Raw genomic sequence first — 26,660 nt, forward strand, 5'->3', positions numbered from 1 at the left:
TCCCCATGTGGACAGTGTTCTCACAGAGAGGCAAAACCAAGCGTTCAGACCATGAACCGTGCACGCCCGGTGAATTCTCAGACAGCACACACATCCCACAGTGTCCCACCCATGTCACACCATGGAGGGCTACACACAGTGCCCAGAGGAGGAGGCTGGGCTTCTCTCTTCCAATCAACTGTGCTGCGGTAGCCTGGCCAGCTCAGTGCTAATGGCCTTGATGGCAGCATCCCCTCCCTGTGTCCTGCTGGCCTCCCACTGGCTATGGCCGATTTGTTCATGATTTAGCACTTGGGGGCACTGACCCGTGAGGGAGACACCCAGGACAGATGGAGGCAGGGCAGCTGTGGCAGCTGAGGTGTGTGCACACATGCATGCCCTGTGCAGGGCAAGAGGCCATCTTTCCAGGAACAAGCTGCCCAGCCTGGCTCTCTAAGACTGGGAGAGGTGTACCATGCTGACTAGGGCACTGCGGTGGCGGGGGGGGCTGGAGAGAGAAGGGTGACAGGAGACCTCAGCATGCGGGGGCTTTGGCTGCAAGGTGCCACAGCCCAGGCGTCCTGCCCTAGGAGCCCAGCACCACTCTCACAACAGTCTGTCATCTGCTGGGTTCTCTGAGGACCCAAGGCACAGGCACTGGAGACAAAAGCCTTTGCAGCCCCGCCCTCAGTCAACAGAGATGCAGCATGGTAAGGGGTGCTGGGAGTGACTGACAGTCCACATCCCATCTCTGCTCTGTGATGTGGGCAAGGCAACCTCTCTGAGCCTCAGCTTCCTCGTTTTTAAAAGGGGGAGAATCCCAGTACCTCTGCCACAGATTGGTTATAAAAAAGCACACGAGTGATACATGCAGTCTCCATGATCGTTATTATTATTGCTATTCAGCATTTCCCCTCTGTCCAGTACCCCTGGGCTTTAGAGGTTCAAGGAAATTATAAGATACAGACCCTATTTTTTTTTTTTTTTATCATTCATGAATCCTAGAGCTTGAGACTAAGAGGTGCCAGGTATCAGACAAGTGGTATAAGCAGAAAGTGGAGGAGGTCAGCACAAGGAACAGTCTATCTGAGCTCATGCCAGGCCTGTGCCCTGCCCCTTCCTCCTTCATGCCTCTAACTCCAGGTAGCCCTTTTTCTTCTTTTGGGGCTTCTACCCACCCAAGAAATAGAGAAGCAGGCAGAGAGCCCAGAGAGAGGGGAGGCCCCTCTGCTCACCCAGACCCAGGCAGTGCCTGCTTCCTGTCTCCCTGGCCCATGTGGAGAGGCAAATAAGTGCTGGCTGCTGCAGTGGGGGCAGGTACAGGGGTGGGACAGGGCAGGGACAGCCACTCTGTCAGCCTCACCTGGAGCCCATTTGACCCAGTTCTGCTGCCTGGAGAAAGATGTGCTTGATACATGCCACAGAAGGACAAGTGACTTGGGAACTGGGGCATGGCCTGGCTTTCCTGTAGCACCAAAGCTGGGATGGGTGAACTCCCTGCTGCACCCCTTAGCAACACAGAGGGTGAGCTTTGGCTGGTGGCTGTCTCCCATCCTGTTGCTGTGAGTGGGCTTTCAGCCAGGATCTGCTGGAGGCCAGGGACCAGTTCTCATTCCTCTTGCGTCCCCAGCACCCAACATGGGCTTGGCACCCAGGCCCTTAGGCAATGTTCGGTGAGTCAGGAGATGAATGAATGAATGAATAAGTGAATGAATGAGGGTAGGACCGGTACATGGGACCAACACTGCTACAGCAAGCCATGCAGGGACTCCTCTCTCTCTGATTTCTGGACTGCTGCCAGGAGGCCAGGTTTCCCAGGAGGGTCACGGGCACTCAGGCCTCTGCTGAGCCCTCTGTAGTGTCCCAGCAGCATGGTGGGCACTTGTTGGATGTAGTACCCCCAGCACCTCGTACCTGGCAGCTCTCCCTCTCTCCACATCTACGGCATGGGTTCCCGCCTGCAGCTGGCAGCTCAGGACTCCTGGACTCTCCCACTCCACCCTCTTGGCTTCCATGAGGCCTCTTTCCAGCCAGCTGCCCTCCCCAGTCCTGGACACTCTGCCCACGGCTGGCCCTCGTGGATTGTTCCCAACAACCACCTGCCTCCCACTGTTGTGCAGACAACCCACTTCCATCCTCCTGCCTGAACGTCCTCAGAGAAGCAAGGGAGGCAGAGTCTGGGGGTGTTGCAGGGGTGCATTTTAGAAAGCATGCCCTACTGCTCTGCCTCCAAAGCACTGTGTATCCATTTCCTGTTGCTGCTGGAACAAATTACTACAAACGTAGTGGCTAAAAACAACAAAGATTTATCACCTTATAGTTCTGAAGGTCAGAAGTTCAACATGGGCCTCAGTGGGCTAAAATGCAGGTGTCAGCCGGGTGTCGTGTCTCACGCCTGTAATCCCAGCACTTTGGGAGGCAGAGATAGGCGGATCACTTGAGGTTAGGACTTCAAGACTAGCCTGGCCAACATGGTGAAACTCCATCTCTACTAAAAGTGTACAAAAATAGAAGGGTACAGTGATGTATGCCTGTAATCCCAGCTGCTTAGGAGGCTGAGGCAGGAGAATCACTTGAACCTGGGAGACAGAGGCTGCGGTGAGCTGAGACTGCCCACTGTACTCCAAACTGGGTGACAGAGCAAGACTGCGTCTCAATAAACAAACAAATAAATAAAAATAAAATAAAATAAAATCCAGGTGTCGTGGGGCTGTGTTCCTTCTTGAGGCTCTGAGGGAAATCTGTTTCCTTGCCTCCTTCACCTTCTAGAGGACACCACACTCCCTGGCTCCTGTCCTCTTCCTCCATCCTCAGAGCCAGCAACATAACAGCCTCAGATCCCCACTCACCTCCACACCCACTGTCATGTCTTCTCCTCTGACCCTCCCACCTCCTTCTCATAAGGACCCTGGTGATTAAAGGGGGCCACAGACATAAACCATCTCCAAGTCCTTAACCATAAAAATCCCTTTTTCCATGGGAGGTCACACAGTCATAGGTTCCAGGAATTAGGACATGGCCATCTTTGGTGGGCAGGGGGGCATAACTCTGCCTACCATGCTCCAGCCCCATTACATGATGTAATTTCTTCCAGTAGCCCTGAGCAAAGCATTCTCATTTTGCCACCAGCAGCCTTTGACTCTGATGAGGCCAGACTTGGCCCTTCTCCCATGGCCTGGCAGGGAGCTCGGACCGCACTTCTGAGCTAACTTCAGCATGGGTCTTGGAAGAGAGCAGACCAAGGGCTGGTTCATGGAATTTCTCTCTTAAAGGATATAGGCTGCAGAGGAGCGGGGAGGAAGCTCCCTGAGGGCAGGGACTGCATTATGCAACAAATTCACTGAGTCTCTGCCAGGTGCCAGCGCTGAGGGTCCATCCAGGGTGGAAAGCCACATGTCCCTGCCCTTGCTTTCACAGAGCTCAGTCACCTGTGAGAATCCAACAGCGATCAAAGAGTCCTGCATATAAGGGAGTAATTCTACCCCAAGGTCAAAGCTATAAAAGCTCTGGAGCTCCGAAAGCCCAAGAACAGAAGAATCTGTTCTGCACTGGGAGGAGGGATGAATCAGGAATGGAAGATCCCAGGGGAAGTTGGGAGTTCACGAAAAATGGGGAGGGTGATGTGTTCCAGAGAGGTGGAAAGGCCATGCAAAGGCCCTGTAGCATAGTGCCCTTCGGGACTACCAAGAAGGGGGAGGTGCAGGAACACAGAAGAGCCTGGGAAGGAATGTTTAAGGGGAAGGTTGAGAGGGGGCCAGGACGAGACCCTGCCAGCCTTCTGAGCTTCTGCTTGCCAGCCTCAGAACACCACAGAAAGGTTTCTGTGACATCCCTGGCACATCCCAGGGACTCAATACATTTGAATGAATGGATGGATGGATGGAGAATGCATGAATGAGACTCTCTGCCCTCCTCCTGCCCCTTACCAGTGACCTGCCCCATCCCTCCCCTCTGCATGGCAACAGTTAAATGGGATCTCCTCAGCTTGCTCACTTATTTATTTCCCCAGGCTGCTGGTGCCTACCCGTGCCTCTGAGTATGGCTCCGTGGAAATGTCTGTAATCGCCAGCACACTTTAGGCATTACTTCCACACCATTTAGGGCTTTCCGCCCCAATAGCTGCTATTGCATTTCCCTGATCTCCATCTTTTGGGCTGTGTTGGGCGGAATATTTTTTTCTAAGGTTTGGTAGTCCCTGCATTTGAGGGATCTGATGGTTTGGGGGAGGTGAGGAGAAAGATGATGCTTTAGAAGGATTTATTATTCTTCTCCCATTACCCTGGCCCTGCCCCAGCCTTGACCAAAAAAGGAAAAAAAAAAAAAACAGTTCAAGCTGCTAAGAAGCCTTTAAAGATTTTTGTGTTTTCCCATGCAGGACTGAGATTGGGTTGATGATATGAACCTCAGCTTTGTGGGAGGCTGAAGGTACTGGAACACAATAAAGGTCATCTAGGATGAATCCCTCCTCCCTCAACCAAACACTCTCCCTGCTTCCACCTTCTTGTCTCATGGCAGGCTCCTCTAAAGGCAGAAGCCGGGCAGTAAACCCCAAGCCCTGAGTGGCTACTCCTGGGGTAAATGCATTTGGGCTTGCTTTGGGGGGCAGACAACAGCAACGAGATCTGAGACAAGCTGTGTAACCTTGGACAAGTCACTTCACCTTGCTGGGTGTGTTTCCCCCGCTCTAACATGGAGACAATCACACCTTTCTTAGCGACTGGAAGGACTACACTGAGGATGGAAGGAGACACTATGAGCGGGAAAGAGTCCTCTCCTTTTTTCCCTTTCCCTTCCTTTCTAACTTTCCCCCAGCCCATTCATCTCCCTGTCATTCCCCCTTAAACCATCCAGCTTCTTATTCCAGCTCCTAGGCAGCTCCATGCCCACCTGAAAGATGACCCCGGACCAGGGAGAGAGTGTCTCAAGGTGATGACCACAGGGGATAGTCCCCCCCAGTGAGTGCAGTGTGTAGGCTGGCTGTCCCATGCCACCTGCACAGTGGTGACTTTGTATCAGCACCACACACATTTGATCAGAGACAGTGAGCTTCTCAGTGACACACAGATGTAAATGGTAAGAGCAGGATTCAAAGTCGTCTGTGATACTCCTAATACAGTGCTCCTAAGCAGTGTGGGGAGTGGCCCCCAACAGGAAGCTGGCTGCCTGTTCCCAGGGGCTGATATGGTAACAAACCCACTGGAATAGATATGATAAAATGACAACGGGCAAAAGCAAGCTCTGGGGTTAGAAGCCGGACAGTGGTTACCTTTGGCGGAAGGGAGAGAGACAGGGAGAGGCACAATAGAGTCTCTAAATGCTGGTGAGGCTCTGTTTCAACATCCAGGTGCAGTTACACAAATGCATTCACTTTGCAATCACTCCTAAAGCTGAATATTTATGAGTGTTCACTTCTCCATATGTAAGCTTAAGTAAAATGTTTCCTCAAAAAATAAAACAAAACATAGGTAAGCTTGTGGGGGCCACCAGAGAAAATATTTCAGGAATTAATCCGTGCCACTGGGATGACAACATGGGATGGACAGGCCCAGGATGAGCAGAACCATTTACAGAGGAGCTCCTGAAACCACGTGACTAGCCCGAGACTCCTGGCTGAGCTCACCTCACTGTAGCTCTCAGAGCTGCACGTGCCTTACTGTGCACAGGCAAGTGACCTCTCCTGTCTGCAGGTGGGGGGCCAGGGGCCACCCCAGGAAGAAAAGCCTGGGCCAAGGTCAGGAGGCAGAGGGCCCACCTGGGAGGGAGGTTTAGAAGCTCAGATGGGTGGGTATAGGAGCAAAGACTTGTGTCTCCAAATCTAGAGGAGAGAGGACTAAATGAAGAGCCTGGGGCTGGCCCTCAGCAGCTGCTTCGGAAGGGGATATGGTGCTCTGACCTCTCTAGCACTTGGCTTGCTTATCTGTAAAATGGGATAAAGGACCAACCTTCCCCACTCTCTCCCATGGAATCATTCCGAGGAAGGAAGTGTTGGGCTTGGCTCATGGTGCGAAGATGGTGCGGTGGGCTTGGATGGCAGCATTTCAGGGGAGGGCACAGCAGGAACAAAGGCTGGGCAGTGGGAAAGTGACCACTCGGTATCGAGGATAGGAATGACAAGGAACGTCTGGGGCTCAAATCCTTACACAGATGGGATGGATTTCTGACGGGGAGGGTTTGTCTCAGCAGTGGTGGGAGGCGTGGGCTCAGACTGGGAGGTGCAGAGACGGGAAGGGGCCAATAGGAAAAGGCCTCCCACACCATTTCCCTCTCTCGGGAGCAGGACTGGGAGAGGAGGCCAGCCTGAGCCCATGACCCTCTGGGACAAGGACGTGAGTGGGCACTGAGCTCTCTGGAGCTGGCAGTGCCCCGCATCTGGGAGGTGGGCTGGCCAACTGATGAAGACAGTGAGGGGAACGATTACATAGTACCTAGTGATTACGCCCAGGTGACATCTCTCAGTGGCATTATCTTATCTGGAAAGAAGAATGGGCTTTTTAATAGATGGACAGGCAGCTTCCACTTAAGGTTATTATAAAGAGGGAGACCCAGCCCTCACAGTTTCCAGCCAACACCACAAAGTTGCTAAGTAATTAAAGCCTGCTAAGAATCAGAGAAATTATAATAATTCTGTCAGCCCAAAGCTCAGGCTCTCTCGTTTTGCCCCTGCTGGTAGAAAACAAGGTGGGTCAGGCAGATTGAACACACATCAAAACAAGCCTACTGTGTGGTGGGCCTCCATGTCACAGGGGCTTTCAGACCTGTTCCCAGGCTGTTTTGAGAATAGCTGAACTTGTTAGGGTAAGTGAAGGGGCCATGATAAAAATCCTAGAGCCCCCAGAAACAGGAAGAATCATAGCAGCATGCTGGTGGTCGATCAGACACCTGTGAACACTGTGACCTGCATCTAGAAGGCAGTCTGGGCCCACTGCCCAGGGGGTTTGGGGAGCTGCCCAGAGGGGAGCACCCTCATCCCAGCTGGCTCTGGACACTCAGGCCTTACCTAGGAAAGCAACGCTGTGCCTCTAGCCCAAGGCTGGGCTCCATTTCATAGGTTCTAGAAGCCAGTTCCTGAGAATCTTCCCCAGCCACCTCTGAAGGTCAGGGTTTTGCCACTAATTGCTGGGTGACCCTGGGCAGATCCTTTACCCTTGCTCAGTGTGTTGCCTGCCTACAGAGTGTGCGACTGGACTGTCACCTCCAGGGTCACCCTGTGCTGGTTTCACAGAGTCTATGTGGAGCACTCTCGGCCAATTACTAGCTGTTTCTTGATGATTATTTCGTTTTTTTTCCTTGTCCTGTCTTTGTTTTATGTTTTCCACACATTTCCTGACCACCAATGCCATAACTTCAGCCAATCAGTCCACAGGGACGAGTCTACCTGTTGAGCTCCTTGGACTTCCAGGCAACTTTCCTGAAAAGCACGTGTAAAGCACCACACACAGTTTGTAACTGGTATCTCATGGGTATTACCTTTCTTCTCTTCTCTTTTCTTTCTTTCTTTCTCTCTTTCTTTTTTTTTTTTTTTTTTTTGAGACAGGGTCTCTCTCTGCCACCCAGGCTAGAGTGCAGTGGCGTGGTGCTATCACAAATCACTGCAGCCTCAACCTCCTGGGCTCAAGTGATCCTCCCACATCAGCCTTCCGAGGAGCTCTTCAGGCCAGGAGAGAGGGCTTACGCTTGTGATCTCAGCACTTTAGGAGGCTGCAGCAGGCAGGCTGCCTGAACCCAAGAGTTTGAGGTGAGCCTGGGCAGCATGGTGAGACCCTGTCTCTACAAAAAATACAAAAATTAGGTAGGCATGTTGGTACATGCCTGTAGTCCCACCTACTCAGGAGGCTAACATGGGAGGATCACTTGAACCCAGGAGGTTGAGGCTGCAGTGAGCTTTGATCATGCCATGATGTTGCATTCCAGCCTGAGTGACAGGGTGAAACCCTACCTCAAAAAAAAAAAAGAAAGAAAAAAGAAAACAAAAGAAAGGTAATTGTCACCACCAGACCTGCCTTACAAGAGCTCCTGAAAGAAACAGACAAACAAACTAAAATAGACAACCCAGGTGCATGGTGGTTCACACACATGCTCTCATTAAACCTTTACAACTCCATGTATCCCTATTTTACAGATGAAGAAACTGAGGCTCAGAGAGGCTAACACCTTGCTTATGGCCTCCTGGTGCGCAGTTAGAGCCCACATGTGCATGGTCCCATCACAGTGCAGAAGTCTGGTCCCCATGTCACATCTGGACACAGTTTCTCACGATACAAAGCTACCCTTGGCTGCAGGTGGGACCTTCCTAGACCCTTGGTTTCCTAAGTCTGCTCTGCCTTGGGGTGCCCCACTGCCTGGAGGAAAAGGCATACAGGCAGAAGACCCTGCACCCTTCCTTCAACAGGCCCCACCACAGGGGCAAGGAGTCCATTTAAGAGAAAGTAGCTGAAGACAACAGATGGACTCGGCGAGCAAGGCTGACAGCCCAGCACTGCAGCAGAACATTCCGGCAGGCAGCTTCGTCTCCTTCCATTTAGAGGTCCTTTATTTAAAGGGTGGCGGGGGGCACCATAAAAGTTGTCCCGTTGTGTGCCATAGAATTCCTAATGCTTGAAAGCTGGGCTCCGCACAGTCCCCCTGCTTTGTATTCATGGCAGAGGGTCCTGCAGTCATTGCAATAGAATTATATGGGCCCCCAAAGACTCCCAGCTAGAATCGGCGAGGAAACCGATGTAATTAAGAACATTATTACCATTAAAACAAAATAATAATTTTAATTACAGTTGGGCTCCCTCCATCTCTTGCTCCCACGCTGTCCTGTTTCCTGGTGCTGAGGGTGGTAGAGGGTGCCCACAGCCTTGGCCACGCCCCCCAATGGGCATGGAAGGAGGTGGTGTTACAGGGGACATGAGGGACTGGGGGTCCTTGGCTTCACCCCACTGGTGGAGGAGGAGGCAAGCAGCCTCAGAGTTCTATTGGGCTAAGCTTGGGGCCCTAGTTTTGTGGGCCTCCCTCCTGGGCACCTAAGAACCAGAAGGAGGTGGCAGAAAATGTTGAATCTTCCCTGCAGGCAAGGGGAGCAGGCTGGCATTTAGCCTGGGTGTGTGTGGGCAGGGGAAGGGGGTCATCACCTGCTTCTCACAAACAGTGCTGTGTGCAGTCGATGACTGAAATCATGGAGGTGCCTCTATGGCACCTAATCCTGCAGGTTGCAAGGAAGGGGTGGCACTAGGACCGCAGCTGGATCCTGAGGTACAAGGTGATGCCCAGCAGGGGTGGCGCTCACTGCAGGGAGCCAGCAGTGGGCTGAGTGCAGTTTCTCCACTGGAACCCCTGAGCCTGTGCATGAGGCCCAGCATTCCCTATCACCTTCCCCAGCCAGGGCTGGATCAGGGCCTCACCCCTGCAACTTTTGGCAAATGAAAAGCAGTCCATGGCAGATTGCAAAACAATACACACAAAGATGCAGGAAGGTGAGAACGAGTTCAAAGGGCCCCCTGGGAGGCAGGACACAGGATGGAAAAATGACGGCTCTAGCTGCAGGTGTATCTGACTCTGGAGGACTAGGAGAAGTCAGTGAATTTGTCTTGGCCTCAGTTTCTCTCATCTATAAAATGGAAAGAATAATTCTCCCCGTGAGGACAAATGAAAGACAATGCAAACACTAGGAGATGCAGAAGATGATATTATTTAAATAAGAACACACAAACAAACACACACACCCCTCAGGACTGTGTAGAAAGCCCTGCTGCTCTGCCCACAAGCAGATGTCGCTTCACCACTACAAGCCCAGAGCTCGCTGTCCTGGCTGCCTCGGCGATGGCATCTGCCTGCTGTAAGAGAGGAGGGCTCCAGGCATGTGTCATTGTGCTAGACGGGGGACTGACCAGGGAAGGGGCAGGCACCTCAGGGTGGTCGCTGAGGGCCATAGAGACATCGCCTGGGGCTGCCGCTTGGCCAGAACAAACCCACTCTGGCTGTGGCCTGCAGGAGTCCAGAGCCCCTGCGATGATTTATAGGTCTCCCTCTCCCAGATCAATAGGTGCACGGTTATATATGCAGAGGGGCCGCCGAGGCCCATGGCCCCGAGGTATAAATTAATATGGCCTGTCAACGGGCTGCTTCTCCTGGCGTGGGAGATGACACACTCATGAGTGGAGCTGTCACCTCAGGGGCCACGGCAGGCACAAGCCAGTGGGAGCCCCCTCGTGCTTCCCCCCAACCTCTGGCTGCAACCTGAGGATGCAGTTTATAAATCACTCAGCATCTGACAGGCATGCCATGTGGGAAGGTAGCTGAGGCACTGCTGCTGGCTGCGGTGGGTGCTAATAAGTTGGCCTGTTGGACCGAATCCATCTCTGCACACTCTGGGCCTTGTCTGGCCACCACTCCAGGGTTCCTCACATGCCAAAGCACACAGGATGAAAGGGCTGAGATCCAGGAAGTAGTGGGCACTAGCAGAGAGCAATGATGCTTTCAGTGTCTGGGAGGGAAGTGGGGTGCAAGGCACACGTGAAAGTGCCCTTGCCAGCTCAGTGCCAGGCCTCACTGCTCCACACCCAGCCTTGGACCATGCACAATAAGGAACCCCTCACCTCAGCAGACCAGCTGGCTGGGGCACTGCACTTCGTGTAAATGCTCCTTTTGTCCTTGCACTACCCAAGGGTCAGAGGATGCCACATGGCTGCCCGCATTTGTAAAGTCCATTCACTTGAAAGACACTCACAGAGCGCCGTCCACACACCAGGCCCAGGCAGGGCACCAAGGATGCGCTGATGACCAAGCTCAGTCCTTGCTCAGTCTGGTGGGAGAGATGGATGTACAAACAACAGCCGCAGCCATTTCCTGGGGAAACACACACTTGTCCTGGGCCCTGGGCTGAGCACTCTATGTGCATGGTCTCATGTACTTCAACCCTCACCATGATGTTTGCAAGGCAGGTATAATTATTTCTACTTTGCAGGTAGAAGTGAAGCTACTTGCCAAAAAGTCCCAGCCCAGGCCTGCCTCGTAATCCTAGCTCCATCCCTCGACTGGCTTTGAGCACGTCATGTAACACTGTCCTTTCAGGGTCTGTCTCTGTAGGATGGGAATAACAAGAGTGGCTGCCCCAGGAGGTGGTGGTAAGGGCTCCGTGAGATCCCATGCAGAAAACAGTGTTGAGCACACAGGAACCCTACAGCAACAGCCAATTTATTATTACTGTCGCCATGAAAATACATTATGTATTTGAGTTCCTTGACAAATGGTGTCCAGGGATATCCCTCTCTCTGCTTTCCCATCTCCAGTAAGGAGGTACAGGGAATGAGCAGCTTTCATCCTTATTAAGGGACATGGACAGGTGGTGCAGGATAGTGGGGCCCAGGGCCAGAAGGCATGGCTTCGGCTCTGACCCTGACCCCACCCAGCACTGAGGCTCAGGCAAGGGCCCTCCATCTCTCAGGTTCCCATGATCTCTTAGCCCAGCTCCAGCTCTCCCCATAGTAGCCTCATCCCTGCCCCGAGCTGGCCACCTGAGGTCATGGGACAAGGATCTGTCTCGGAGACCTGGGCAGAGACTCAGAGGCTCACTACCGGCCTGGCTTTGTTTCTGTGAGTAACAGTGGGGACATACATCCACATAGCCACTGTCCCTCCTTAGCAGTGTCTCTGATCATAATTCAGAGTTCACTTTCCTCTGGGAAATTCCAATATATGAAATGAAGCTATAGGATCCTAGAAAATGAGTGATATTCATAGACACCACAGTCTCTTTCTCTAACAAACTCCTACTCAGCCTCTAAGGTCCCAAACAAATAGCCCCATGTACAGACCACACTGTTTCCAATACACTGTGCACATACAAAGCCACCATGGCATTTGATACATTTAGATGTAGTTAGACATTCATTTACTTGTCTTTTTCTTTGTAAAATTGCCTTCACCAAGGACAAAGAAGTTGGTCTTAATCACCAGCATTTTATTGAATATACTCTGAGCCGCAGACTGTGCTAAGGACTTTTCCTAGCTATATTCTCTCACAGCAATCCTGCACGACACATACTGTGGCTCATCTTACAGATAAGAAAGGTGAAGTCCAGAGAGGTTACGTCACTTGTCTAAAGTCACACGGATAACAAATGGTAGCATCTTTTTTCCTACCCTGCATGCCCAAGTCAGCTCAGAATCCCTGGGCCCTGCTCAGAAGCTGGTCAACAAATGTTTGTTGTATTCATTAAAAAAAAAAATGGGCAGATCAGAGCATGGTGGGTGAGATGTGGGTAAGGACAGGCAGAGTTGAGTTAGGCTGAACTCCAGTACTAGTTAGACGAGTACAGGGTGTATATGTGTGTGTGTGTGTGTGTGTGTGTGTGTGTGTGTGTGTGTGTGAGAGAGAGAGAGAGAGAGAGAGAGAGAGAGAGAGAGAGAGAGAGAGAGAGACAGAGAGAGACAGAGAGAAAGAAAGAGAAACAGACAGTCATGTATCCATTGCCACTGAATTGGCTCTATGGCTGATAGGAGAGTTCATATGGAGGAAGAGCAGAAGAGAATATTGAAAAATAAGCTAGGAAAGGTAGGTTGATGTAAGATGGAAAAAGGTCTAGACTGCCCAGCTAAGAAGGCTGAACTTGTCAGAACTTCAAGGACATAGCCATCTCAGAGACTCCAGTGGGTCCTCCAGATTCCCTGACCCAGTGAGCCATCTGGTACCACCTGACTTCTAACCTCACACTCATCCTCCTGCCTAAACACCCCAGCTCCAGGGTCACCTCCCTAGGGTACATCAGAGGGCTGAGCAGGTGGCCCTGGGAGGAGCAGGGAGGGGGCAGTGCTGAAGGTCAGCGAGGCAGGCACGCGCTCCTAACAGAGGTACTGGAGCAGCACCGCTGGGCACAGACACAGGCAAACACGTTTGAGCAAATTGGAATGCCATAAAAGTCTATTACAGCAAATCAAACAGCAGTCAGCATGACAGCCATTAGCTTGAAATGAATACACGGGGACTTAATGAGGTCTGTCGAGGCTGGCTTGGTGAATTAAGTTGCCAATTCTAGCAGGATTTCCCTTTTCTTTACGGACTTGAAAGCATCTACGCTGCCTCGTTAGGGCTTCGACAAGTGAATTGCAGGGCCTTTCACCCTGATAAAATGGATAATTACATGGAGTACTGCTTAGTGAGGGGAGTGGGGTGGGCAGGAGGGGAACGAGAACAAACAAACCCAAACACACACCTGCCCAGCTTCTCCAGAGTCAGGGGCTGGGGGGGGCTGGACTGGGCAGAGGCTTTCAGAGGGAATGGGGGTCCAGGAGAGGCAAGCAGCGGGGTGATGCATGGCCTTGAACCGCCTCCCACCCCTTGCTGTTCCTGGCCTGAGGACTTGGATCCACGTGGGCCACATCTCCAGGCAGCCATGAAGGGACTGAATGTTCACATCCAAAATGGGCCGCCCTCAGCACCTCTCAGAAAACTTCTAGTGGGATCCTCCAAGGCTCCCCAAACCTGGCTCTTCTCACAGTTACCAGTGGAGTTTTAGAAATGCAGCTTCCTGGGCTGGCTCTCCCTAGCCTACTGATTCACAATTGCAGGGAGCGAGAATATGCTTCCCAGTCCCCTGGGAAATTCTGCTGGGGCATGTTTGGGACCCTCTGATTCCTCACTTTCTCAATACACAGTGCTGGATGGCTGGAGAGAAGTGGTCCTCCTACTTCTGCTTGCATTACTCCAGGGATGGGAGCTCAGCACATTCTCAGCAAGGCAGGGGCATAGCCTGTGTGCATGGGTGTGTGTGGGCAGTCTTATTACCAGAAAGCTCTTCCTTAGATAGACCTGGATTTGCCTTGCTCCCTGCGCCAATCCCTGGGGTCTGCACACAACAGACCCCATCATTATTAGGGCCCTACAGCTGAGGGAATAGAGGCTAGGAGGGTAAGTGAAAGGGTACAGATGGCTGAGATGACCAGGAAAGGAACTGAATGGATAGAGGCAGCCACCAGAGCTTCTCTGCCATTCCACAAAGAACAATAAGGCACTGAAGGATGGCAAAGAGCTTCTCCTGCTGGGTTTCATCCTCTGATCATGAGATGTCAGCCTGGAAGAGGTCTGGTTCAACCTCTTGTTTGAATCTGTAGGGCCTGAAGCCAGCAGACTAGAACCCAGGTGTCTTGATTTGGTCTCTCTCTTCCCACAAAACAGCACAGGAGCATCCACTGCTTACCTCCACCAGACTCTGCTGGAAACCCACCTCCTCCAGGAAACCTGCCAAGATTTCTCTGGTCACCCTGGCACACTCTGGCATTCACACCCAACAGGGTCTGCAGTGCTTCCCCCACCCTGTTTCTCTGACTCGTCTCCTCACCCTGTTCATACCTGCAGGGCCTTTGCTGCTGAATCCCACTTCTAAAGGGCCGAAGCCTGGGGTTTCCATGACCTCAATGCAAGCTGGAAACCTTGGGCTCATTTCTGGGCCAGAGGCCAGGACACTCTGGGCTGGTACCCCAGCTGGCGTCAGAGCCAGGCAGCTAGGTTTCAGCTTAGGTGACCACACCAGGCCAGGGCTGGTCACTGTCAAGGTACCTCAGATCAGGAGCGTCCAGGCCTCCATCCAGCTGACACCACATCCCCACTGGCCACACTGAGCAGCCCCAGGCAGGGCATCAAGTATCAGGACACTAAAGAGACCGGGGTGTTTACACATGAGCAAGTAAACCACGCGGGCCTTCCTCCAAGGGTGGCGTGTCCTTTGCAGCTGGCCCCTCTCAGCCTGCCCTCTCCTTGTCAGATGGGTAGATGCAGGCTTTTGTTTTTATTAGATAAGGAGGCCTTTGGCGCAGAGAGGTGAAGTGACAGGCCCAGACGCACCCAGCAAGCTGGGAGCAGAGCAGGGGTTGGACCCAGGGTCTCCTGCCTCTTGTTGTAATTCCTGTCATTCCACATGCCTGTGGCCTCCCAGGTCTCTGCACAATGACAGCCTGGCTCAGAGCCAAGCCCACAGCAGACACTCAATAAATATTTGTTAAATAAATGAATGAATGACTGAAGAGACTCTCTCCTTGGAGGCACAGGCCTTTGACAAATCCCAGGGGATTCCAACAGGGCCAAGTGTTGGAAGTCACATCTCCTGGAGGAGAGAGAAAAAAGCTGGCCCTGGCCCAAGGGCGGGAGAGGAGGGAAGTGACCCCTCGTCCCCTTGCTGGTGTGGCTCCCTGCTGCCTCCTGAGAGGGAAGATGGAGGGCAGCCATGCCTGCCAGGATGGCAGCTGAGCAATGGGTCCAAGGCTCATTAACTCTGAGCCATGCCCTTGGTTCCTGAGCCCAGGCCTGAAGTGCAGGCTGGCACGTAGAGACCCTTAATTAAATTAGGGAGACTTCCAAATGAGAGACAGCAGGAGCCAAGCTGCAGTCCCTGGGCATGCCGGCCACAGCTCAGGGCACTGTGCCCCCATGTTTAGGACTGTGGGCTCCCCAGTCCTCTCCCATCCCAGGCGGGTGAAGGGCATGGTGCCTCCACAGCAGCCCCCTGCACATCTGTCCTCTCTTCCATCTGGTGCAAGCATAGAACCCTTGGCTCGAAGCTGAGTAACGGAGGCCAGGGAGTGGCATGTACGAGCAAGATCTCATCACCTTGAGGGAGTCTGAGCTTGCCCTGGAAGCCAGGAAGCTCGAAGTTAAAGCTGTGTGACCTCAGGCAAGCCACTCTCCCATGCCTAGCCTCATGCTTGAACTGACCATGATATTCTCTAAAGACTCTTTGTTCCCTGATCCAATGGCTGATAGCATATAGGGATTAGAAATCAAATGACATGGTGCCAACCTGCCTTTCCGGAGGTTCTGTCTCCCATCCCAACCCTTCACTGCCACTGCGCAACTCAAAACTCTGAGGGCAGGCCTGAGGGACACCCAGCGAGAACCCGCCTGCTTCGGAATGTTTGAATCACTAACTGCCAGACCATAAGACTGCCATCAGCCACCCAGGTGAGGGGCTGCAAGCAGTGGGAACTCTGGTGCCATCGGGAGCTGGCAGCCAGCTTATTAACGAACCATTTGTAATGCAATAATTTGTACTTCTCAATTACCAGCAATGGCTTGATTTTACACACAAGCACTCATGCAAACATTCAGAGTACACAATGCAGGGGCCGCGAGACTGCTGGGCTAGAGAAAGCCCATTCCTAGAATTGTACGCTCCCTGAGTCCTAGGGGCACCTGATTCTGGCCAAAGTCCTGGGGTGAGGCCTGTCCAAGGCCCACAGTTGAATACGAATGAAAGGAAAGAGGGTACGACATGTGCTTTTCCCAACTCTTGTCCCACCATTGGCTCCAGCTGGAGGTGTGAGGGTCAGCCTCCAGCACAAGGCTCCCAACCTACAGCCTAGCTGCTCTTCCCAACCCCAAGCTGGGCCCCGATCCCCAGGGTACCGGCATGTTGACCAACCTGCCCAGAGTCGGTGCCTGGGCTGAGGTCTGGGCAGAAGAGCCAGAGCTGCTCTCCCTGCCTGACTCTTTACCTACACGCTGGTGGTCTGGGGAGAAGCAGGGCCGCGATACCCCCAGGTACGACCCTGGCAGCTCCTACCTCAGGGATGCGGACACTGTAGGGCTGATTGTGAAATGTGGGTGCGTTGTCATTTACATCCCCGACCTGGATGTTCACCTTCCGTGTGATCACCTGGCAAGAGAAAGGCAGGAATTAGTGTTGCCACCTGACTCTGACCCCTTCCACCCAAGGGGCCCAGAAATCCTGTGACCCCAGGAACATGCCTCCAGGGCCCAAGGGGACACTCACCCCCTGGTGGTCGCTGACAGAGAACTCCACTGTGAACTCTGACTTGGTCTGAAAGAAAAGTGAGAGAGGGAGGGGGCAGTTAGGTGGTGCTGAGTTAGGTCCTGGCTCCCAGGCCCTAAATGGGGTGGGAGGGGCTCCAGGAATGCCCTAGGAGCTTGCCTGGAACCAGGTATCCAAAGGCTTCCCTAAAATACCAGCATTGCCCTTTGGGTTGGGGAAGCAGGTGTGGAATATGGATCCTTGCTTTAAGAGAGCAATAAAAGATGGAAGCTAAGCATCTTGGTGCTAGTCTTGGCTCTGCCTCTAAGATGCTGTGTGACACTGAGCAAATCACTACACACATATATGGCCCCTCTCTCAAATGCAAGGAGAGGGTAAGGGTTGGGAATGTGTCACAACTTTACCTTAACTTGCTAAGGGCTACCGTGCCGTCAATTCCTGCTTCTTTGGATATTGGGGGAATGTTTACTGGGGGTAGGGGTAGACTTGTACCCTCCATGGATCCCCATTCTAGAAGGGATGAACCCAGGGTCACTGTCACTGTCCCTCTTGCCTCTCCAATGTAGCTGCTTGCTTGGAGATACCTCTAACGACCCATTCCAACCCTATGTCCAGATACCAGCATTGGCCCTTGAAGAGGAATACCATTCAGGCAGGAAGACGCCACTTCGGAGTCAGAATGGGGGTCTTAGAGAAAGAGCCCAAAAGATGGTGGTCCACCCCTCCCCGGGCTATTCCTCCTGTCCCCGAGAGAGAACAAGGGCAGGGGTAGGTGCAAGTCATACTTCTCTGTCCAGTGGCTGCCGGAGCCACACCACACCGGTGTCAGGCTCCACTGCAAAGAAGCGAGAGGCCTCCTCTCCAGATACGCCAAACACCAGTGGGTCATTGTCCATGTCTCGGGCCAGCAACTGGGTCACAGAAGAACCTGGAGTAGCCAAGGGAGAAAGCAGAGGGAAAATACAGGTCAGGTTTTTGCCTTCCTACCTTACCCAGGTGGCTGAACTCTCAGCAGGGAGCTGCCACTAGCAACCCTCCAGCAGGCCACAGATCATGTATCTGTGGGCTCTGACCCAGGTATCCTGCCTCCACTCTGGTCCACTTGTCACAGCGCATCATGGTCATATCAGGGAACCATCACTCACCATGTTCTGGGTGTGTAAAACATAGCTGTGACTTCTGCCTGCCCCCCTTTCTCTGATTTTAGTTTGAAGACCTCCTTCTCCAAGTGGCTCAGATGAGAACAGGCCCTCAATATTTCAAGTTCTGTGTTCCAAGATGAGTGCATAACTCAGTGCTGACCAATCAGAGCATGCCATTTCCCTGGTCTTGATGACTGGCTCAGGGATGAGCATGTGACCCAAACTAGCCAATCAAAGGCAGCCTTTGGACTTTTGCTGCAACTACTGGGAAAGAGGAGCTCTCTTTCATGGGGGTTGCTCATTGGCACTGTGGGCAGCCATCTTTGGCACCACACAAGAAGAACCTGCCTGAGAATGAAGCCCACAAGGAGGAAAACAGAGACAAATGATGTATGGAGGGACAGATTCCTGATGGCTTTCTGAGGGTCTGTAGCCAGCTCTGCCTGATATTAGCTTCATCCTCTGGACTTCTCAGCTAGATGAGCTAATAATTGCCCTCACAACCTTTTCTTTGGCCTAAGTCAGTTGAGTTGGATTTTGTCTTTTGCAAATGGAAGCACCTTTTCTAATTCAGAATACTTTGCGAAATCTTTTGGCATTCATTCAGGAGTGACCAGGTGCTGGCCTTATGATGAGCACTAGAATACGCAGAGGTTAAGAAGATGTAGCTCAGTCTCAAGGAACTCCAGTCTAGAACTGGGTGGCTAGGTCTAGTTCTCACCCTCAAGAAGGGGATTGAGAGGCAGGTGTCATCCCTCACCAGGAAGCAAAGCCCTGGCCTGAGGCCACCGAGGCTTCAAGATGCCTGGCCTATACCCTGCCTAAGAAGTGCAGGGCATCTTCTCCTGGGGCTCACAGCTCTCCTGTGTAGCTTTCAGGTAGGGCCCCAGCTGCCCTGCTTTGCCCAGAACTGAAGCATTTCCCAGCACATGTGCTAAAACCAGGAAGCCCCAGGTAAACTGGGATGGCTGGTCTCCTTAGCTTCAGGAGGTCCTTAAACTCACCGGAACTGTACACAAAATGTTATGCATGAACAGTGCATCATTTTCCAAAGGCAGTGTCTATAGTCTTCATCTGATTCTCAAAGGGGCGAGCAGATCGGAACCATGGCCTTAGGCAAATCACTTATTTCCAGGTTTCAGTTTCCACTATAAAATGAGACAGACACCACCTGCCCCAAATATGGACTCACATTTACCACATAGCTCTGAAAATCAAGCTAGATAAAAGGAAAGGATTCCAAATTCTTGTAATTTTATCTAGAAAAGAACTTTTAGGACAATGCTAACATAATGATGCCAGCTAACATTTTTGAGCCCTAATCATAAGCCAGGGCACTATCATAAGCACTAATTCAGACCATAATGCAATTCTCCCCATTTAACGAATAAGGCAACAAAGAATGATAAGAGGTAATTATCTCACGGTCAGCAAATGGCTGAGCTGAAATCCACATCTCCGGCATTTGGGACTCAAAGCCAATATTTGTTTCCACAGCACAGACATCTCAACACTTGATATATAAACTCAAGATTCAGGACTTCATGGATACGCCTATTGGATCCTAATGGGAAGCCCAAGATTTGGAAAAGGAAGACACTGGGCATGCACTGGGCTCTTACGAGATGCCAGACATGAGGTCCATTCATGTGGGTTCTCTCATTAAGTCCTCCCAGCAAGTTTGTTTGGTAGTTGTTATTCTACCCATTCTACAGATTAGGAAGCTGAGGCTCAGAGAGGCAAAGCAGCTTCTCCAAGGTAAAGCAGCAGAACAGCAGAGCAGGAAATGACAGCATCCAAGGTGATGGGAGAAAGTAAGGAGGAGAAAAATCGTGGAACATCTTCAGAGCCCAACCCTAACCCATTTCAGATTTGGAGAAGCTGAAAGCATTTAGCAAGTTGCCCAAAGTACAATGGTAAGCCAAAATGGCAGGATTCAAACCCAAGTTTCCAAACTCCCAGATTCCCAGTTCAATGCTCTTTCTAGATGGTGTAAGAGGAAGTAAGTAAAAGTCATAGATAAATCAAGCACATCTTCCCCAAATTGCCTGATAACAAACAAGAAGACATTGGGAGCAGCATTTGATTAACTAATTAATTAATATATATTTTTTCAAGAGGGAGTCTCACTCTGTCAACCATGCTGGAGTGCAATGGCACAGTCTCGGCTCACTGGGACCTCCACCTCCTGGGTTCAAGTGATTCTCCTGCCTCAGCCTCCTGAGTAGCTGGGACTATAGGTGTGTGCCACCACACCTGGCTAATTTTTGCATTTTTAGTAGAGATGGGGTTTCACCATGTTGGCCAGGCTGGTCTCGAACTCCTGACCTCATGATCTACCCACCTTGGCCTCCCAAATTGCTGGGATTTGAGCCATCGTGCCCGGCCCTAATTAATTAGTTTTTTGGAGATAGGGTCTTGCTCTATCACCTAGGCTGGAGTGCAGTGGTGCAATTTTGACTCACTGCAACCTCCACCTCCTAGGTTCAAATGATTCTCCTGTCTCAGCCTCCCCAGCAGCTGGATAAAGGCATCCACCACCACACCCAGCTAATTTTTTTTGCATTTTAAGTAGAGATGGGGATTCACCATGTTGGCCAAGCTGGTCTCGAACTCCCGACCTCAAGTGATCCGCCTCCTTGGCCTCCCAAACTGCTGGGATTACAGGTGCTCAAGTCACCACACCTGGTCTAATTTATTTATTTTTAATTTATTTTTTAAGATATAGTCTAAAGCTATAAATGAATTCCAGTCTCTGCTGACTTCTAGGAGCGTTCATTTCCTTTCCATTGCTCTCAGGTGTTCTTTAGCGGCAATGTTTGAGAAACACTGAGTTACTTCCCAAAGCCTTGGGGAGATTCCAGATGGGAAAACTGAGGCCCATAAGCACCTTGCTTGTCCATAGTGCAACAATGGTCTATGGCAGCCTGCAGCCCTCTGGACCGCAGCCCTCACCTGCCATACCTCAGGGCCCAGCCCAGGTAAGGGATCTGAGGCAAAGCTCCCGTTGGCTAAGGGGATTCCAGGAAGACCACCCTGCCCTTCCAGTCAAGGTTGCATGACTGAGCCCAATATCCCAAATGGCTCTCCCAGGCCTGAAGCTCAGGTCCTCCCAAAAAAGGGGGCAGTGAGCAAAACAGGGATGGGACCATCAGCTGCTGTCACCCACCCTGTAATTTCCTGGACTTTTATCCATTTTCCCCTCAATTATGTGCTGCTCAAAATGGTCCTTTTCAGCTTCCTCACGGGCTCTTGCCTGCTCATGCCTTCTTTGTGTCCTAGGTAATTGCTAGTGACCTTTTCTAAGTGTACTAATTAAAGGTGCCGATTTAATATTATATTTAAGACAAGACACCCCGCAATTTTCCAGCTGGGCACATACTCCCCCGCCCAGTGTTGCTCTGCCTCTCTACAGAAGCTGGGCTCAGCCCTGGCGTCTCTGGGAAGCAGGGCTCATTTCTCCACCAGGGGAGGTTTCCATCAACCTCTAGTTGTGCTATTCCTACAGGAATGAGGCCAATCTCTGGGGTCCAGCTCCAGCCCAGTGCTCCTAGTTACAGCCATGCAGGAGAACTATCTCTGGCTGGGGGACCCTGGGGTACATATGCCACACAGGTTTGCTTCCCACCTGAGAAACAGAATATACCTTGCATCTCAGGGCTGGAGAATACCTGGAGTTCCTTTTGTAAAAAATTGTGGTGAAATACACATCACATGAAATCGACCCACTTCAACCATTTAAAGTACACAATGCAGTGGTATTTAGTACACTCACGATGCTGTGCAACCATCAATACTAATTCCACGAGATTCTCATCATCCCCAAAGGAAACCCCATGCCTGTGAACCAGTCACTCCCCGTTGCTCCCTTCCCCAGCCCCTGGCAACCACAAATCCAATTCCTGTTTCCATGGATTCGCCTATTCCAGATCTTTTATATGAATGGAATCATACAATATGTGGCCTTTTGTGTCTGACCTCTTTCACTCAGCCTAATGTTTTCATGGTTCATCCACACTGTAGCATGTATCAGTACTTCACTCCTTTTTAATGGCTGAATAATATTCCACTGTGTGAATGTAACACATCTTGTTTATTCATTGATCAGCTGTCAGCTGTTTGTGTTGTTGCCACCTGTTGGCTATTGGGAATAATGCCGCTATGAACATTTATATGCAAGTTTTTGTTTAAATATGTGTTTTCAATTCTTTTGGATGTATACTTAGGAATGCAATTACTGGAACATATAGTAATTCTATGTTTAAGTTATTGAGGAACTGCCAAAGTATTCTCCATGGTGGCTGTATCATTTTACATTCTCACGAGCAATGGATGGGGCCTGGTGTTTTTTCAGTGGTAAGGAGGATACCATGCTATTCACAGGGGCTGGAATGCCCTCTTATGATAGAGAGATGGGAGCTGCCTGGGTCTTTACCGCAGATGCTGTTGGTACCCTGCCCTCTATCCCTCAGCACACACATTTCCATACACGCCAGCCTGACCTCCAACTGCCAGAGCCTGTGAGTGTACACCCAAGTGGTCCTGGCCATCAGGGACTGCTCCTCCTAAACACAGCACAGTCAGGATGGGCCAGGGGATGAATGCCCCAGCAGTGGAGCTCACCAAGTGACTGTGAAAGATGATAGATAAGGATGACCTTATCCACCATGATTAGTGCTCAGCAGTGTTAGCTATCATTGTCATATCAGAACTGTCCTCAAAGTTCACTCACAAAAGCTGCTTAGTCCTCCTTTCCAGATAAAATTCCAAGAATGTGGAGTCCTTCCTTTCTGGCTTGATGTTCAGAGCTCTGTGGATAAGGTGGGTAAACAGCCCAGCTCCTGCACCTCTCCAGGACATAACTCAGAGGTCCGTGTTCTACACTGGCAACTTGGTTGATGATTGCACATCTTTATGGCTTCCTTCCCTTCCTGACTCACTTCCTCACCCCATACTTGTGTTTCCTGGGACCTCCTCCCCTAATAAACTTCTTGCACTTGAGTCCTCCTTACAAGGTCTATTTCTCAGGGAGCCCAAATTTCCAATGCGTGTCTGAGACTGTGCATTGGAACTACAGTAGAACTTTACAATGCAGATTCCCAAGCCCTCTTGACTGGGTTGGCTAGTGGGAAGCCCAGAGGGTAAACTTTTAAACAGCAGCCCCCACTCTCCCTGCAGGAGATGCTCACACACAGCCAGGTTAGAAGTCCTGTGGCTGCTTTATAGCAGGATGATATTCAAATATTTAACAGGCAGAGTACAGGCATCAACCAATCAGAAAAATCGCTGGCCATAAACAACCAGACCAGTAAGTACTGCCTGTAAGTCAGCCTGGTTTATGGCTCCCATTTTAGATGCAGAGAAAAGCTCCTCCCGTTCCAGGATGATTGAAAGACCCAGTCTTAAGGCTGTGGCTCAATCAGTGCAGCACGCAGCCGCAGATTCTATGCAGTTGGCCTCTCCTACCTTCATGGGGTAGGGGAATCCAGCTAGGCCAGACTCTCACTCTGTGCCACCCAAACCATGCCCAGCCTAACTTCATGGGTGGAAAGCAGAACATGAAAAAACTTAAACACTGTGTGTCTACATTCACACCGGCATTCTTTGCAATCTCCAAGAAAGTGGAAGCAATCCAAGTGTCTGTCCACAGAAGAACAGATAAGCAAAACATGGTACATACAGCCAATTTTAGGCCTTATTCAGGCCTAAAAAGAAAGGAAATTCCGACACATGCTACAATATGGATAAACCCTGAGGACATGATGCTCAGTGAAATAAGCCAGTCCAGAAAGACAAATACAATACGGTCTGATCCCCCTGACATAAGGTACCCAGATTAATTCAGTTCACAGAGACAGAAAGTAGAATGGTGGCTTCCGGGGGTTGGGAAGGGCAGAATGGAGAACTGTTGATCAATGGCTGCAGTTTCTGTTTTCAACATAAAAAGAGTTCTGGAGGTTGGTTAGCACCAGTGTAAATGTGCTTAACACTACTGAACTATACCCTTAAAAACAGCTAAGATGACAAATTTTTTGTTGTGTATATTTTACCATACTTTTTTTTTTAAACAACCTTAAATCAACCCATGTTGAAGGCGCTGGTGATCTGGCCCAAGACAGCAACCGTCACTGCATCGTACAGGCTCACTGGGCTGAGCCCCATCTGGCCCCATGGGCCTTCTTTCTGCTCCTGAACAGGCCAAGTTGGCAGCTGCCTCAGGACCCTTGCCCTGCCTGTGCCTTTGGCTGGGCAGTTTCCTACCCTAGGTCACTCCGCCTCCACGGCAGCCTCCTCATTATTCATCTCTCAGGTCACGAGTTAGCATTCTGGGGAGGTCCTCCTCAAATTCTCAATCAGCAGAGTCTAGCTAAACAGACAGCTGGTCACTCAGTGTCCCAAGATTCCAAGTTATTGTCTTCACAGTCCTCTCCCTCTGAAAGAATCTGCTTATTCTTGTGACTTGCCAACCACTTACCCCAGCCCCTGCCCATCACGTAGCACATTCAGCCTGACCTGCCGCATTTCCTGTCATATCCCTAAGCCTAACACAGGGATAGGTGTCCTGGAGGCACTCAATAAATAGTCATTGGGTAAATAAATGAATCCTGTTAACTGCCTAGAGGTGTCAGGAAAAGACAGCCCCCCAAAATCATGAAGGTCTCTGAGCCATGAAGAGAGGAGAGAGTATAGCAAGTTAATTCTTAATTGTGTGTACAAATGGACAGGGGAAAGGATGGCTGATCAAAACCTAGTAACACCAAATCAGTAGCACTTGGCTTTGGACTCAGGCAGGAATCACAGCTGTGCAATGACTGGGGATCCAGTCTCTCAGGAACTGGCCCTGTACCCAATCCTGAGGGCTGTATACCCCATCTTGAGAGCTGAGTACCCTGTCCCAGGATGTACCCCACCTGAAAGGCCAGGGGCCCGTGGAGGTAGGAATCTGCCCAGCAGACTGCCACGGTCCCCCGGGAGGTGGGAAGATGGTGGCACATCCTCCACCGTGGCCCTCAGCAGCAGTCCACATCTGCCTTCCAGGCAAGGGGTGGACAATCACAGCTTTCCCTGAGGCCCCGCTGGGTCCATGCTGATCGCTGAGATGACTGTTATTACTATTATTGTTGTTATTTACATTGAGGGGCAAGGGCTGGGATTGGGGTCATGCGGCTCCTGGAGAGCAGTGCCTGCTAGACGAGGGGCGGGCCAGAAACTCAGGCAGGGCAGCACAGGCTGCAGGCCTTTTATTTTCTCTAGATGAGAGAAGGATGAAAGCAGTATTTGTTTCCAAAACACGGAGAGGGTGAATAAGCTGTGGAAGAACATGGTTTGCTCCCTTCTTGCAGCAGCGTCTTTTTTTTTTTTTTTTTTTTGAGATGGAGTTTCACTCTGTCACTAGACTGGAATGCAATGGCATGATCTCCGCTCACTGCAACCTCCACCTCCTGGGTTCAAGCGATTCTCCTGCCTCAGCCTCCTGAGTAGCTGGGACTATAGGCATATGTATGCTATCACACCTGGCTAATTTTTGTATTTTTAGTAGAGATGGGGTTTCACCCCCATGTTGGCCAGTCTGGTCTCGAACTCCTGACCTTGTGATCTGTCTGCCTCTGCCTCCCAAAAGTGCTGGGATTACAGGTGTGAGCTACTGTGCCCAGCAGCAGTGTCTTCTTAAAGCACATCTTCCATTGTGCCATACTTTGCTCAAACGCCTGCCTATTTCTCAGAGAATTAAAACAAATTCCTTACCATGATGTCTAGTGCTCCTCCCAGGGTATCCTCAATCTCCGCAGCCATGTACCTTTCTCTCTGTACCCCTGGGCCCAGCCTGCCAGACTGCTGTCACCGAAAGTATGCATACATACTTTCAGTTGGCAAGTGCTACTGATTTGGTGTTACTAGGTTTTGATCAGCACCGAAGGTGCCTGTATGAATTCATTGTCTGAAACTTTGCACAGCAGGCAAGAGGCCATCACCCCTTGAAGGTAGAAGCTGATGTTCTGGGACATGCTTGGCAAATCTCTCTTCTCCTCTTCCCATCCCTCATGATTAACTACTGCTCCTCTAAGGCCAGGGAGCTAGCCAGTCCCAGCGCTTGCCCACACAGACCTTACAAATCAATCACAGCACCATTTCCCATTGAATCTACATTCAACTTCAGAATCCTTCACAACACAGTTCCATGCAGCCACCATAATCAATCCTAAAAGGCACAAGAAAGCAAGGTTTTTGCAACCTGTGACCTAAAAGGACTTCACACCAGCTGTGATCTACTGTTCTTCCCCATCTAGGGGCCAAGAACCTAGCAGTCTGCCCCTGCCAGGCTCAGAGCTGTTAGAGAGAGAGAGAACCAGCTTTGGTGTCTGCAGGCTAGCTCAGAAAAAGGGACTAGCTATGGCTGAAGTGAGAACCAAACAGACAAAGCCCCCTTCTCATTTTACAGAGAAGGAAGCAAGCGGGGAAGAGGGCTGCCTGGGATAGAGCTGGGCACAGACAGTGGGCCCCTAACCTTAAATTCCAAGGCCATGGATATGGCCAGGGTTTTCTGAGAATAACCGCTCCTCACTCCTACCACCCCACCATGGCCATCAAGCCTGCTGTACACCCCCCTCCCCCTACAAGGGAAACCTACCCTCCACCTCCTGGCTGGCCTGGGTCCCTGCCAGGGCCAGGGGTTCCTGCCCTCCCACTGTCCCTAGGATGGGCTCCCCAGAGCCTGAGCTGGCCTTGGAGCCTGCCATCTCATTTGTCTCTCCTCTGGAATCAGACATCCAGGTTAAGTGCGTTGATTCCT

The 26,660-nt window shown here is 51.2% G+C and overlaps 1 protein-coding gene and 1 long non-coding RNA gene across 6 annotated transcripts in view; one reads left to right on the forward strand and one right to left on the reverse strand.

The window, feature by feature from the left end:
- The window catches only part of CDH23 (cadherin related 23), a 412,201-nt gene that overhangs the window by 284,414 nt on the left and 101,127 nt on the right, over positions 1–26,660 (reverse strand). For all 5 annotated transcript variants that reach the window (XM_054242941.2, XM_078345637.1, XM_078345636.1 and 2 more), the window contains exons 4-6: positions 17,513–17,655; positions 16,728–16,775; positions 16,518–16,610 (exon numbers count right to left, since the gene is read on the reverse strand). In XM_054242941.2, the coding sequence (XP_054098916.2) occupies positions 16,518–16,610; positions 16,728–16,775; positions 17,513–17,655 (284 nt within the window). The remainder of the gene's footprint in view (positions 1–16,517; positions 16,611–16,727; positions 16,776–17,512; positions 17,656–26,660) is intronic.
- Positions 15,851–19,550, forward strand: LOC118146305 (uncharacterized). The gene is made up of 3 exons (XR_004731965.2): positions 15,851–15,987; positions 17,724–17,804; positions 19,367–19,550. It is a non-coding gene; the product is annotated as an uncharacterized LOC118146305 (long non-coding RNA).

Source organism: Callithrix jacchus, chromosome 12, assembly GCF_049354715.1.
Source record: "Callithrix jacchus isolate 240 chromosome 12, calJac240_pri, whole genome shotgun sequence".
NCBI lineage: Eukaryota > Metazoa > Chordata > Mammalia > Primates > Cebidae > Callithrix > Callithrix jacchus.